The following is a 16,594-nucleotide window of genomic DNA, read 5'->3' as shown; positions in this document are numbered from 1 at the left end:
TTGCATTTGTATGCACCCATTTTAAAAAATTATTTTATATTCTGTAAGCATTCATAAATAAATTAGAAAAAGTATGAAATTTAATGTCTCATTTTAACGTGAACAGTTAATATTGCTTTATAGTATGTTAATATTAGTAATGGCATTCTACTCAAGAGAACAAAGGATGGATTCAGTTCAGTTCAATGTACTCTTTACACATAACCCCAGCTTGCTGTACTCTCTCTCTCTCTCTCTCTCTCTCTCTATATATATATATATATATATATATATATATATATATATATATATGATAGATATAAATATGTGTGTATATATGTACAGTATGTATGAATATCTGTCTGTCTGTCTCCTGTACAGTTCTACAACCTTTTACTTATTTGGACTGAATTTTACATAGCTGCTCTCTAGGACCATATGCACAAGACAGACTACTTTGGAAGCTAAAATTTTGACCCTGAGGGTTCCTATGTTTTTTCCCTGTATGCTACAGTTTGCACACCAGTGTCGCCTACTAACTCCGAGCATCCAAACAGACTAATGACCAGAACTTGATATTGCTTATCCAGGCAATGCCGTGTGCTTCTTCTATCAGCTATAATATAAAAAGGAGTATTTTGTGCGTTATCGGCTTTTTGTTATAATTTAAGCACTACAAACAGTTTGTAGTCCACCTTGATCTAAGAGTCAGACATGACATGGTTACAATCCTGCAAGGAGTTACCACAATTCTGGAATCCAATCAGACCAAAAAAGAATAAATTCTTGACTCAGCAAAGAAGAATCACTGGTAGATAGGCATTGTGGGTGACAGATGGGATAGCTAAAAATAACAAGAGGGTCACCATTTAAAAAGAAATAAACCTTTGCTTAACATGTTCTATAAATATACCTGGGTAACTCTGGATACTTCAGCTACTTACAAATAAAGGAGAGTCAAAAAAAAAAATACTCAACAAAACACAGAAGGGAACAATGCTGAACACATAGACTGCACAATATATGCATATATATATATATTTATGCATATATTTATTTATTTACGCATCTTTTATATTAATTAGGTTCTTATGTCATCCATATTATAGAAAAAGGAAATTGTAAATCTAGATTTCAACTCTCCAAGATCTGCCAGCCACCTAGTTCCTCTTTAGGCCCCCTACAGTTCAGTCTAGGATAGGAAAATGTTAACAATACAATCACAATAAGATGAAGGCTTAATGTCAGGTCCTTCATTGCCTCCATGCTCTCAGTCCAAGATTGGAAGCAGTAGTTTGATTAAAATAGCTGTTACACCAAGTACCACTGCAGGACTCCAGGACGGCAAAGAAAATAGGAAAGACTTACTAATAACCAGTAAAAGTGATTGCTACAGATATTAAACAAGCCACGCCTGCAGCCTTCAGATTGATTGCTGAAATTATTGGTGGCCTCTCTTATGTGGTTAAGTAGATCATCATTAGAGGTTACTGGTTAGACAGCTAAAGGATTGATGTAAAGAGTACTATGAGCAACTATTAAATGCAGAAAACAATAGAAGCAGTTTTTGAGATACATTATTTTTCAAAATACTCTTTTTACAGTACATTTGAGTTTTAGTTAATTTAAAAATCTTGAATCTGTTATTTTTGCTTTACAGTTCTGGTTCTTAATTAAAAGCAATAAAATAATCATCTGAAATGGTTTTGTTAACAGTTAAAATTAAATTTTTACACAACTAGATACAGTATAGAATTATAAATGTGAGTTGGACCATTAAACACTGTATGTTTAATCAACTTTTCCAGTGGTTTTCTTTTTTGTATATTTAGGTTAATTTTTGAGTTTTAACATTTATTATATTTTTTTGCCATTATATGCCTTCATGAACTTATTAGGGGCGGCACGGTGATGCAGTGGGTAGTGCTGCTGCCTTGTTTCCCAGGTCCTCCCTGCATGGAGTTTGCATTTTCTCCCCGTGTCTGCATGGGTTTCTTCCAGGTGCTCCGGTTTCCTCCCACAGTCCAAAGAAATGCAGATCGCATTGGCGATCCTAAATTGTCCCTATTGTGTACTTGGTGTGTGTGTGTGTGTGCACTGCGGTGGGCTGGCGCCCTGCTACACCCTGTGTTGGCTGGGATTGGCTCCAGCAGACCCTCGTGACCCTGTAGTTAGGATATAGTGGGTTGGATAATGGATGGATGGAACTTATTAGTACTTATTTGTTACTATGAATTGATTAAAATATTTTAATTAAAAACATAAATCTTCTGTTAGTCCACAGGTTGCTTTGCGACTTTTGGCACACAAAATACAGTCTCCTCAAGAAAAGGAATCGCTTCAAGCATTGACAGTAAGCTATATCTTTCTTAATTTGTACTGTTTCAGTCAGTCCTCGTAAATGTGAATAAAGAAATGTAATGATTTAAAAGACTGAAGTCAGGAAATGCCAATATGCTGCTGAATCCTTACAAAAGAATATGGTATAATCCCGTTTCTGTTTAGACATGGGCCAAAAGTTGTGTTATAAGGAGGAATACTAATAACAAACCTTTTATACTATGTAAAAACATGTCATACAAAACATTCTTGATAATTTTGGCTGGGGTATGCTAGTCACTATCTCATTTCATATCTGAAACTCTGGAAATTTCTCAGTGTACCATGTCAGAAATTTGTTGAGAGATCTGTGAGATTTGTTGTTTCACACATATCAGGGTGACCTGATATTGTTCTGTGGTACTTTTTACACATAAAACTCTCATTCCAGATAAGGGGATTCTAAAAGGTGGGTGAAATGCTGTAATGAGCAGCAATGTTTGAGTGCTATCTTTGTTTTGTTTATGCATTGCATTGAAAACTTTACATGTCAACTCAAGTTACAAAGATGCATTGAGACATAACAGGTAGGAAATAAAAAAAACACAAAAGCTGAGCCTGGAATGAAGAACAAGTATCTAAAAACTTTGACATTTAACTCTGTTAGTGGGCTACATGAACTTCAGTTTCTACTTAGCTTGCTCCATACAGTTTCGCCAGTGATGAACCACCACATTCCTTTTGCTATTGAAAAATATTAGCATTGCAATGAGTGATGTTTGACTGTATGTAGCAGTACATAGGTTCAGTGGCTTCCTCCTTTGAAACTGCTGTAGAGTAGCTCATTTATGATGAAATTATGTCATTGCAGTAGGCTATCTGAACACATTCTTCAACTCATACATGCACAATTCTCCATTCTTTAACATGTGTATAATCCTAAAAGTGCTACCTAAAAGAGATGTACTGAAGTTAATTTTCCTGTCTCATGAAACCACTTAGTTCCAACTTAACCTTGGTATCAACAATAACATTTTTGCATTTATTAAACCAAGTGAATCTCTGGCCACTTCCTGTACTATCTGAGGTACTTGTAGTGAGTAATATGGAATTTTCTAGAGCAATTGAGCTGAAACGTGCCCTTCAGCTGTTGCACATGCTATTGATGCTTTGTTTTGGTTGCTGAGCCTGTTTCAGGTGACCTGCAGGCAATGATAGTTGATAAAAGCTTGCATAAGACATTGTAATAATAAAGTAGAAGCAAATTTTATTTATTCTGATGTATAGAGTCATTTGCTTTCAGCTTGTTCCCAAAACACATAGAAAAGCCTGGTTTTCATAGATAACAATTTTGTTGCTTATGGAATTATGAGTAGCAGGGAGTCATTTTCTGTATTCATGTTTGAACTGCTATGGCATTAAACTTCTTCTGCAAGCACCATTGCATATGATGCTTAATTTGAATATTTATAGGGAAGGAAAAAAGCGGAAATTATCAAATAAAGATAGGGAAAAATAAAGTTCATTACTTAAGCTTGCCAAACAATCTGTGATATTTGATTATGTTTTTCATAATTGTTACTTTTTGCACAGTGATTGACTAATTGTTTACAGTAAGTTATTCTCTCCTCCTATAATATTAGTCACATTCTTTAAACACTGATGATATTTTGCTCCTACTCATTAGAGTGGCAGAGTGGTGGCTCTGAGGCTAGGGATCTGCGCTGGCAAGGTTCGAATCCTATAAATGCTTGAAGTGATCCCACTCTGTTGAGCCCTTGATCAAGGCCCTTAACATGCAATTGCGTCCATCCTGGGTGTGATGTTAACCTGCATCCAGCCCTGCAAGCAGGTCCTTCAACTTGCAGGTAAAACGTGGGGGTTGGTATCTCTAGCCACTGTAAAAATCCTTGCACTGTTCCATTCCATTTGAACTAGTGTGGTGTTCAGGTGTCGCCCACTGCATGGGTGTGGCAACACACTGTATCAGTGCATTCTCCCAACACATCTCTATCTTAATAGACTTATTGCTCTTTTAATTTCTTCCTGAAATCTCTTAACTAGTCAGACCTAGGGTTGTCATTGCTGTAAGTGGCTTAAGACTGTCATACCACATTGACTCTAAACAATCAAAGGTGTTACTACACTATTAACCATTATTCACATGTGTGGTCCTTTTTTGTCATACAGGGTCCTGTGTGATCCCAATTTCCCTTTTATACATTTATTTATGTGTTTATCCTAATACCACCCGGTCTATCCATCCACCATGAACACTTCTTTGTAGCATCTGTCAGTTATGTAGTAATACTTTGACTTCTTCCCAGTTCTTATTTCTCCAGAGGGTTTCCTTTTCTGAATATACGGTGCTTTCTGTAGTATAACGTTTGTTGCTAATTTAACCCCACTGTCCTCTTAGTGCACTTTTATGTTTGAGCCTAATATCAGTAATAGATGATTTAGCGTGGTGATGGGAAGCAAGAGTTTAATGCTCACACACACACACACACACACACGAAAAGTGTTCTGTTATAATTCTGTTAAAATTGCAGTATTGATGAAAAAGTCTATTAAATGTAAGTCTATGATTTGTAGGAATTTTTGCATTTCTTTTTATGTATTATAAATTTGTTGGAATTTTAGTGAGCTTCTTTGTGATTAAATGAAGAAGTCAGCCCATTTATACAGATATTATATTCTGTACAAGTTGAATATAATTCAAAAATCCTTTAGGTTTTGGTGTATCTTATAAAAGAGACTGCAAGGAGAAATTTTGAATTCTACAGCCTTGTTTTGCTTGTACAGAGTATTGTTAAAAAGAACAAAGAGAATTTAGAAGAAAAATTCCTTGGAGAGCTTCAGAAATGGAAAAAATGGAAATCTTAGTCAAACTGGCTCTTTAATTGCAGTATAGTTTTCATGCGTCTGCCTATGGTGAAGACACACTTTAATCAGTTATACTTCAAACACATCTTACAGTGTGTGGCTAACAACCCTTACTTCTTTTTTGAAAGTTTGTGAATATCTTACCTTATCCTAAGGTAATGTTTTTTAATAATAAATGGTTTTGTACTTGAATGATTTAACACAATATTTTACAAATAATATCATATCAAGAGATATCAACTAATATTAGTCGTATAGTGCGTTGATTTGAGTATCCCCTTTTCTCTGGGGTACAATCCTCACATACAGTATGTGAAACTTGCTTCTGTGAGTCATGTGTCCATCACATGTCATGGTCACATGCACACGTATCATTCAAATTTAAGAAAAGAATCAGATTCTGAGGACTTACTCTAATTGATTATAAATTAAGAAAAAAGTACAATTCCCTTAAAGCTGTTACTTGGTATTTACAGCTAACTTCTCTTTATGACTTGTTTAATTAATGCAGTTTTGAAAAATATAAAATGTTTCAAGAGCAATGGAAATTGATATTAGTCTTTATTGTTTAGTACTCTATACTCTATACTTACTTTTGTGTGCTGTTTCTTTTTTAGGTCCTGGAGGCATGCATGAACAACTGTGGCAAGCGATTTCACAATGAAGCTACAAAATTTAGATTTTTAAATGAATTAATTAAAGTGCTTTCACCAAAGGTACTGTACAGTGTTCAACATGAATTAATTTTAGGTAGACATGACTATTAATCATTTGTGTTCAATTTAAGGTAAACAGCGTTGTTTTTAAAATTGGAAAATACCTATACCTGAGCTTTTCATATATTAAAACCGTTTTTCGTGTTTTGTACCTCACTTTTTAAAGCATGCATATTGGGTTAACTAACGATTCTAAATTTGCTTTGTGAGTGTGTGTGAATAGCCTTTGTGCCGTACTGGCATCTTATCTACTCTTAGTTTCTGCTTTGTACCCCTTATTGCTGATACAGTTTCTTACCCACTGTGATGCTGACTAAATTGGATTCAGTGTTGCAATGTGTTATTTCCTTAACGCATGTCTAGTTTGCAATTTAAGTTTTTATTTACTGTGCCATCCAATTGCTTATCTATTTATAGTTATATGTTTCTTCTCACAAAGTAGAATGTACATGTGAAACTACTGCATAGATCACTCTAATCCAGATATTTAACTTGAATATTCATAATTGGTGAAACAATAGTCTTGAGCTTTACACTGCATGCTATCCTCCTGTTTTCCATTTTGTACATGGAATTTAATTCATTCATTAATCATATCACACCAAAAGCAAGACAACTTATGCAAAATTGTTCTGTCTCTCCCTTTTATTATCCCCAATTTTCAGGTACACTCATACTAAATAAGCATTTTCTGGTATCCGCTTCCTTTGAGAACAGTAGTCAAAATTCAAAATATCAATGGTGTCAAAATGAAATGTAATAAATGTAACTTTATTAGTGTTTATCAGAGCATTGTATTCAATAAAGATCACAAGTTATTATTCAAGAGAGGAGGCTATAATAAGTAAACACGTTATGCTGTTTAGTTGTACCCTTTGTTGGGCCTGCACACCGTGTGCATTTACTGTGTTTATTATGCCACATTGCTGTAAGGTAAAGATTGTCAGCTAACTGACATATCAATAATGAAAAGCTATACAGCAATAGGTGCTGTAGTAAATAGACCACTGTTTTCAAATAAAAAAATAGTAGTTGGTGGATTATGAAATAACATTTATATTTTATATAAAAAGTATTGCAACTTTTAAATAGTTTAGTGATATTACAACAGTATTAAACTTGTGTGTTTGTATTGATTAAGTGCTAGTACAGAATGTCTTATAAAATTGTTCATAGACCCACTGCACAGCACAGACTCTTCCGAAAACAATATTTCTCAGTTCTGTCAAAAGCTTGACAGAAATGTTTTTAATGTACGCTCAGTTCAGTTTAAGATCATTCCATTGACTAGCATTTCTTTCATCGTTTACAAACTTAGACTGTGCACATTTATGAAAATTCCTCAAATAAATTTAAATAATTTAAACTTTGCAAAATAACTGATGTGTTCTTGTGATGTCTTCTGTTTCATGTTTGCATTTACAGAATTTATCTGACAGTCTGAAATCATGTTTTCCAGTTTGTTTTTCTGTGCATTTAGATATGCTGCCTTACTGATAGTGATATACTTTGTCTATATCTCATCATTTTGCAGTGATTAATTTCAATAAAGATTTTTATTGTGAATTTTACTACAAGAAACTTTAGCTTTCTTTCAGACTAATCAAACACACAGTAAAGTAGGGAGAAAAGTAAAAAGACTTTTAAGCTTACACATAATAAAATTTAATAAATGTGAAATTTAAATGGGATGGAATTGTAGTGAACAAGATTTTCTTAAGAAGATTCATGTTACATTGTATTTGAATCCTCATTCATCTTTTAAACTCTATATAATTATTACATGTATCCATAGCTGGAAAATCTGTATTCCTCACAGATGCATGGATTTGTTTTGTATGCTTATGTGTTACTGAGTGTACCCTATGTATGTGTTGCATTGCCTCCAAAGAGTTTCTGGTTCTTTCTTTAAATTTAGCAAGTATACACATTATTATTCATTTAATTTTAAGATATATTTGTTGATGGTTGGTGGTTATCAATTGAAACAAATATGTCGGCATTTGACATCCCTATCCTTAGGAATAGGAGTATTGTATGTTGTGGGGTTTGTTTCTTTCTGAATTGCCCCAGCAGCAAAACTACACCAGAATCATTTGCATTAAAAGCTGTGTTTTGAGTGTTATATTGCTTTCCTAAATATCACAAATCTGACAAGTAAGTTACAAAATGTATTAAAATTGACTTTGTTCCAACATAGTATGTAAAAAGGAGAAACTTACTTTTGCCCTGAAGGCTTTTTATCTTGCAATATGTCTTGACACATTGATTACATGGCTTCTCTTCACTTCTGTACTGACTTCCTTTTGATGTCCTCTATCTGTTCACCTTGGACATTCTTTGTCTGATCTCTTTTCCTCCATCTGGTGGACGAATTTGGCTTATCATCACATCTATTTAACTTCAAAGAATCAAAATGTGGCTCTGTGTGTCAGTGTGTACTTCTCTTCACAATATCCTTCCACAAATAATTATGTCCATCCCATCAACTAGTTTGAACTGTTTTACTGCACAGTGGTCTTGTAATTACTGTTCATAGTTTGTCATGCTAAATCTGATTCTGAGGAAGACTTGTTAGGATGCTGTTTATTTTCTTGTGCTTCATAGAAATATTAACTTTATAGTCCCGGTGAGTGAAATACAATTTATTTTTATTCAGTACATAGAGTATATACTGTTCAGAGTTGTATCCTGAAATTTCAGTTATTATTAATATGATTTTAATAGGGGGGATATTGCAATACTTAGTATTTATTTGGAATTTAATGCATATTTGATCTATTAGCTGCACTGCTAAATACTATAGAGTGCAATGATATAGCAATTGCCCCATATTGTCTGTGAATGAGAGGACCAAAATGAAATCGTAATCTTGCTCACAATGTGATTTAATGTAATTCAGTGCTTATTTACATAAAACCTTCTACCTCTACTTGCTTTATGTCATACTAGATTTAGTCCTTCTCGGTATCTGTTTTATTTGACCTCTGTACTAAGAAAAGTTGGTGTGTTTCTATGAATACAAATTATATGAGGTTATCACTTACTTTTTAATATAACTGAAGGACGTTTTCTTTTACAATTTCACAGTTTCTGAATTTTAGACAGTAGCCATTGTATAAAGATTAAAAATGTGTGTTAAATTGTTTTATTCCAAACATATGTTTTTTATACAGTATGTTAACAATTCGTGTGATGTTTTGGGTTACAGTATACTTGAACCAAACATGACCTGGCAGTGTATGGCAAGGTGATGTTTAATTTGTGACCATCTTGATCTTATGTGTTTATTTATTGCAGTATCTTGGCACATGGAGCACAGATAATGTAAAATCAAAAATTATAGAAATAATGTACAGTTGGACTGTGTGGCTTCCAGAAGAAGTTAAATTACATGAAGCATATTCCATGTTGAAGAAGCAAGGTCAGTACTAAATAATTTGACTAATTTAATTAATTTGACTAACTTGTCTTTTAAATCTTCTTATTGTCAAAAGTTTCTGACTTGTAAAATCGTTAATGTTATGTACAGAAAAATGTGTTTTAAGGGATTTGTTTAAAACATTTTTATATTACTCATGTCATGTTAAAGCAACAAGTCATCATGATATGTGATTGTATTTCTTGGAGTAAAATACGATGAGGTGCAGAAAGCGCAAGTGTGTTTTAACCTGTTATGTTTCTTTCACATTGTTAATGGTCCCTATATGTGACTGGATATATAGTTTGTATTTGGTGCTTAAAGTTCTTTTCACAATTATTGTGTCTGGCATTCACATAGGACATGATCTGAGCTTATTGCAGAATTTCATCAGAACGTTCAGTTCAACTGAATATAATCTTATTAGCCACATTTGCAATAATGAGCCTACCACACTGTAGGATAATTAGAAATAGAGTATAAATAAAGAAGTGCAACAGGAACATAGAGTTTCATGTAGAAACATAAAATATCATCCAGTATGCACAAAAAACATTATATATGTCCCAGGTCAACTGTGTTGTTAAGGGATCAATTTATCAGCAAAGACAAGAAAATTGCATTTGGATAGAAGATGTCTTTAAACAGACATATCATACTTCATGACATATTTTGTCTAAGGCAGAGCAAGTGCCACCACAGACTCCAAGAAGAGAAAAATAGGGAAGACAGTTGGTAATGGCAAAATAAAAATATTTACTACAAATAAAAAAGCAATATAAGAGAGAAATATTAAACATCCACCTCAGCAACTCCAAAAATGCTAAGGTCTTTAATCTTGATTTAAATGCAGACACTGAAGATGCTTCTCTAATGTTGATAAGTAGGTCCTTCCAGTGTTTGGACCATATAGCTAAAGGCTCTAGTTTTATTCATCTTTACAATATTAAGAAGGTCTGAACCTTGAGGCTGTCTACGATGTGGAGTATAAGCACTAATAGGTTCAACAAGGTAAGGAGGTGAGCTTTGTCATTTCTGACTTTATATGTGCCAAAGGGTTTTTAAATTACCCTGGAATTACACTGGAAGCCGGTGAAGTGATTTAAGAATTACAGTTATACGCTCATACATCTTAGTTTTGTTAGTGATCTTAACTGCCATATTTTGAATTAACTGTGAAACAGTTAAGTTAATGTTATGAACTGTATTTTCCATAAAACATTAAAATAGTCAATTCTGTTTCAGTCAAAAGCATTAATAAGATTTTCAAGATACAGCGGCTTAAGAAATGCTCTTTATTTTTCATTATTTTAAGATGTAGAAGAAGGTTTTAAAAAGCACATAAATGTGATGATTGAAGGTTAAATCAATGTTACAAATTAAACCTAAATTTCAAATGGATTCAGCTAACCTAAAATTCAGGCTTTTTGAATTAGAAAGACTTTTAATTTTCACAAATTAATTCAAACAATTCGAAAAGTAATATTTTTTATTCATTCACTGTTTTATATCAATAAACAAATGAATTAATTAATGTAATTGGAGGAGTATTTATTGGTTTAAGTGAAGTATACAGCTCAGCATGCAAATGAAAGTTTGTATTTTGTGTCTGAATTACAACTCCTAATGGTAAAATATGAAGGAGAAAAAGCATAAGCCCCAGCACCAAACCTTGCAGTAAACCATGTAGGCATAAACAAGGGAGTATTTTTGCCACACTTCTACACATATTTAAAAATTATTTTTTAAATGTGACCTTATCACTATATTCTAAACCCGTATAGTAAAATGTTATGATCAAAAGCAGAACCTGCATTGTAAAAAAAGATTAAGAATGCTTCTTTCAGAGCTTTTACGAGGGACATTCAAAAAGTTTCCGTACTTTTATATTTTCGTGGGAAACTGAAGGCGGGAAGAGTATTAATTGGGCATTAAAATGTTGGTATGATGCTGGGAAAATTGCATTGCATCGGAAACAAAGGTGACTATGTAGAAAAGTGATGTATGAGTGTTTTTGAAATTCTTAATAAATAGAGTTAAAAAAAGTGCAGAAACGTTTTGAATGCTCCTCGTAGATGGTGGTATTTTATCGGAAGCAATTTTGTGTTGATAACATAAGTGAAAAATCATCAGGCCAAGTAAGGGAATGTGTGGACCAGTAAGGAAAAATAGTCATGCTGTAAGAGTTTGCAGGGACAGCAGTACTTCTTGGTAGGGTGTAGGTGAACATGTAAAACATTTAGTGTTTAACTGTTGATCCATCCACATGGAAGCTGCTACATATGCCTTCTGTTTGGAGTCTAATGTTGTATATGACAGCCTTTCATATATACCAGTGAGCTTTGGGTGGTTGATATTAAACAGAAAGATTGGTTTTGAATGTTTACATTTTCCACTATGTTGTACTTTTTACACTTACTGGATCTCTTGATAAACAGCATATGTTTCTGTTCATAAGCAAATTTATATTGTTGTTTTCTTATAATAGATAATCACATTGTTGTAGCTTGAAATTGTCATTGTGGTTATTCACCTGGTGGTGTTGCTGAAAAGATCCATTGCTGGCATATTTTTTATTGTTCTGGTGTATATTCAGGGGCTGATACTGTCATAGAAATAAAGCCTGGAAAAATGTTTAATATTGGAGTAGTCCTACATCATACATTAAAAGATTAATAGTGTATTCAGAATGTTCTATTTAGCATAACCAGATGATTTACGTTAATTTATTAATACTTATAAATGTAGAAAGCTCCTTGTTTTTAAATCAGGGTAAGTGCATATTACATGCCTTAATTTTGTGTAATTATTTTTTTTTCCTTCTGTGCTCTTATTTTCAGGTATCATTAAAAAAGATCCCAAATTATCACAGAGTATAATTGTTCCTCCTCCTCCTCCAAGGACAACTTGTTCTATTTTTGATGATGATGATAAGTCAAAGGTATTTTATCTAGAAATTAAAAAGCTATAGTATTTGTTTTTAAATGAGTACTTTAGAGAGGCAAAATGGTGTTTAAAAAGTGATAAGCTTCTCTGAACCCAAAAGTAGTTTATATAGTCATTACACAAAGCAAATGCCTCCTTCTTTTAAATTGGGACAAAGCTTTTTAAGGTAAAAATAACAGTGTGATACAGCTTCATGCTGGCTTAGGTACAATCAAGTGGAAAAAAGCAAAAAACATTTGACCAACAAAAAGACAATAAAGGATGAAGGCAGTAAAGTTGTAAATTAATATGACAGTAAACAAACCTTGATGGGGCAACAGTCCATCATGAGCCCACTCACATTTGTACAGAGCCAATGAGATTTGGTATAAATGGTTTTCAGCTTAAGGAAACTATACAAAAACAGAGGATGTTAGGGCCGATTCAGGCCATGTTGTTCTGATATTATTTGCAGGCTGTAATCTTGGATTTAAACACATTATTTACTTTCCAGCCTAACTGCCAGAATTGTTAGAAGTTCTGTGAAATAAGGCATGTGAGACTGAAACAGAGGAGTCATGGAAAAAAACCAACATTTTAGCTGTGAGCCTCAGTCCCCATTTTAATACAACTTAATTGACATGCTTAGTAATTTTTAAAGTGCCGTATTCTTTCAGCTATATACTATAGAGGCAATGAAGTCAAACAACCTTTTATTTGACATTTCATTTTTTTACAAACAAAAATAAATAAGATTTGCAGTCATAAAATGAGTCACACCCTGGGGTTATTTCAAGGTGTGTAGCAGTGATAAAGAAAGAGCCAAGCTAAAGTAGATATATCTTTGATGAATCTTTCCTTTTTTAGGAAGATATTTTTATTAGTTCTTTGTCATGCCTACATATGGTATACGGTAATTTTAAACACAAGAGCTACAGACGGAAGCAATAGTATTTTTAATATTGTGAGCAGATGGTTCTACCATACGTTACAAACTGAGTGCGGATTTGGAAATGAAATGTAGGTATCTGTCAAACAATGATAATTGGTTTTGCATACTGGCATCTTTTCAAAGGTAACAATATTTGAGATGTTCTAGTTTTATTCTTATTTATTCTTGGGAATACTACCACAGCTTTACCTTTTATAGAACCTTTTTATGTTTTGTTATGAGCAACGGCACAATTTTTTGCAGTCTTTTGTACTGGTATAATAATAATCCTTTAATAACAAAGAGAAAAACACTAATTTGTATAATGCTGAATATTGCAGCTGAATATTTGGCAATATTTATTTAGGACCAGTATCTCCAGTTTTGGTGGCACCTCAGAATCAGCACCTTCTTAATAAGTCAGTTACAGATAACTGACTTATTAATTTTTCCAAACAAACTACAAGACTAGAAATTTGGAAAACATAAAGTAATATATACAATGTAATGTTTTAAAGAGAAGCATGCTGGCAGCTGGTTTAGTTAAGGATAAAGAACTTAATACAGCTTTAATTAATTTATGTCAATGTTTCTTTCCTTCTCTTACTTTACACAACTCTTGCAAAGAAAGTTAATTTGTCTTGCCTTTTCTTTACCTGAGCAAATTTATTAAAACAAAAGAACATTCACTTTAAACTGAGTAAAAACAAATTTGCATTTCCATACAAAATGCTTGGTTTAAATTATATTGGCACAAGTCAGAATAAGAAATGTGTCAAGCAGAAATGTAAAAGATACATTTTGTAATAGGAACTGTGGTTTATCCAACCTCTCCTCCCCAAAGTCAAGGGAGAAGACCCATCCAATGTTGTTTCAGTTAATGGTAGGGTGCAGTTGTCAGGAATCTCTGCAGAAACATATTCACCTACCAACATCTGACTGCCAGTGTTTCCCTCTCTACATCTATGTCTCCCTGTCTTTGTCTTTCTCTCTCCTTGTCAACAATGAAACAACCATTTAGTGGCATCCAATGCAGGTCGAGCAAGGAGGCATAGTTTGGGCAGGGTTTTTTGCTGGATTAAAGTATATGGGAGCCTAGTTTAATTTTTAATCTGTAAAAAAACCAAAAAAAAAATAACAACCCTGAGAGTCACAATGTTGAAATGCAAACAGGAATGTGGAAATATTATCCTCAGACTTCTCCAAATATTGAAAAACTTTGATACAGTAAGTGTGAAATATATCAACTAAGGACAGTGCCTGATAGACCAAGAAAATTCCCAAGACTGTGCAACGGAATGCTGTGACCAATAATATCAGAAGCACCACTTAGGTCTACAAGTATAATAATCCTCCGAAAGTATCAATTATGTCATAACTTAAAACAGTTTCAGTGTTGTGAAAGTCAAACTTGAAGCTTCTCCTGAAGAGTATTTTTAAGGTAACATAACAAATTTTCTTAAAAAAAAGTAAAAAGGAAAGATACATTTGAAATTGTTTTTAATAATTCTTAAGAAAATTTTAATCTGAAGCTGCTTTTTTTAATAGTAGTCCACCAGTGACACTTTTAAGAAAACAGTTAAAATATCTTTTAACGGTTTATTTATTGTATGCAATATCAGTTGTACAATTATTGCAAGAGGCCTTGTTAACAAGCTAGATTTCAATGGGTCTAAAGAACAGGTAGATTTCAGTTTGGACATCTGACTTAAGATCTTGTGTCCAGTCATCAATTTAAAATTACAAAAGTGGTACTTGAAAGGGTTTCAATGATTTTACTTGGCACTGCTAAATTTGAAAGCAGGCCACTCAGTGTATAGTCTTATGTTCTCTAGTTTATTTCTGAAGTAATTCATATAGTTATTGCTAATAATCTCTATATATGTAAAATCCAACGTCTGTCTGCTTTTCACGAGAGAAGTACTTAATGGATTTTGATCGGGTTTTTTTTTTCATAATTTGCTTAAAACATTCTCTCATCATGCTAAGTATCATAGTTCGCTTGCAGGAGCAATTTATTCACATTAATCTGAGAGAATAGCTGTGGGCCGAAGGGAGGGGGAAGCATGACGTCAGGAGTAGGGAGCTGAGCAGGGCTCTCCTCACTCAAGCGCCAGCCGTTTTGGAGTGTAACTTGCCTACACTTAACTAGCAATACCTGTTTATTGATTTTTAAAGTTTGTCTTGTTTCTTATGTTTATGGGGCCAAAAAGACCAGCTGTGGTAAACTATATAGCTAGGACATTGGGGTAGCCTCTACTCTTTTTAAAAGATGCCCAGGGATATTTTATAACCACAGATAATCAGGACCTCAGTTTTATTTGTCATCCAAAGGGTGGTGCCATTTTTACAATAGTGTCTTCCTGTCACTTCACTGGGACATTGGGATCCACTCACAGACCCAGACAGGTAAGCTTCCTCAGTGGACTCACCTACACCTTTTTCAGCAGAAACCCAAGCTTTTCCTAGAATGTCTTCTATATAATAGATACCAATATCCTCTTGGCAATATGCTTGAATTTTTAATGGCACTTTTGGATCAATTTATTATTTTTTAAAGCATTTTGTAAAGAATAATTATGTATAATGAACTCTTAATTTGCCATCCAACCCACATGAACCTTAAATCGTTCTCTGCCTAGATGCTCAATACTTTTGCTAGTTCACAACTGCAAAATCTTATTTGTTGACTGTTATAACATTTGGCTTTACCATGTTGGAAGAACAGTAGCACCATCAGGAAAATAATTTTTCATAAGTTTTTATATAACCAAGAAACTTCTTCTTATTTTTATAGTTGTTAGCAAGACTTTTAAAAAGTAACCATCCAGATGACCTTCAAGCTGCTAACAGGCTGATTAAGAGTACAATTAAAGAGGTATGCGAAACTGTGATGAAGAATTTGAAAACCAAATGTACTTTGATTACTGTATGTCTCAAAAGGTTGCATGACTAATTAAGAACGTACCATGTGTATATATTTTTTTTAAAATCAGTGATGTGGGCACCTGATTACTAAGGTGCATATTATCAGATCAGTCAGATGCTGACAGGAATAACATTGCTTGCTCTTTTTTCAAATGCTACACTGCAAGAGACAATGCACTTCAATGGAAATGTTCTGTGTATCATAATAACATTTTATAGTGACAACTACATGATTTTTTCTGTTATATATTGTGTAATGTTGCACTTAATGTAAGATATAAGGGGTTGTTTTCATTGCTTATTTGTGTTATGCTACTGGCACTAGTCTGTGGTAGATATGCAAATAATTATTTTGTTGTGCTATGTACACATGACAAAAAAACGAACTTAAACTTGAAGCTAAACAACTGTAGCTTTCTAAGTTACACATCTTTGCTGTAAACATGCAGACATTAATACTAGTTTTGTTATTAGTTATGACATGATATA

At 33.4% G+C, this 16,594-nt stretch overlaps 1 protein-coding gene across 1 annotated transcript in view; it reads left to right on the top strand.

Annotated features, from left to right (window-relative positions):
* The window catches only part of LOC120542215 (ADP-ribosylation factor-binding protein GGA1-like), a 59,155-nt gene that overhangs the window by 15,487 nt on the left and 27,074 nt on the right, over positions 1–16,594 (top strand). The window contains exons 3-7 of the mRNA XM_039774513.1: positions 2,257–2,332; positions 5,802–5,900; positions 9,201–9,324; positions 12,162–12,262; positions 15,975–16,055. Of these exons, the coding sequence (XP_039630447.1) occupies positions 2,257–2,332; positions 5,802–5,900; positions 9,201–9,324; positions 12,162–12,262; positions 15,975–16,055 (481 nt within the window). The remainder of the gene's footprint in view (positions 1–2,256; positions 2,333–5,801; positions 5,901–9,200; positions 9,325–12,161; positions 12,263–15,974; positions 16,056–16,594) is intronic.

Source organism: Polypterus senegalus, chromosome 13, assembly GCF_016835505.1.
Source record: "Polypterus senegalus isolate Bchr_013 chromosome 13, ASM1683550v1, whole genome shotgun sequence".
In the NCBI taxonomy this organism is placed as follows: Eukaryota; Metazoa; Chordata; class Cladistia; order Polypteriformes; family Polypteridae; genus Polypterus; species Polypterus senegalus.
This window is presented reverse-complemented; position numbering and strand designations above follow the sequence as displayed.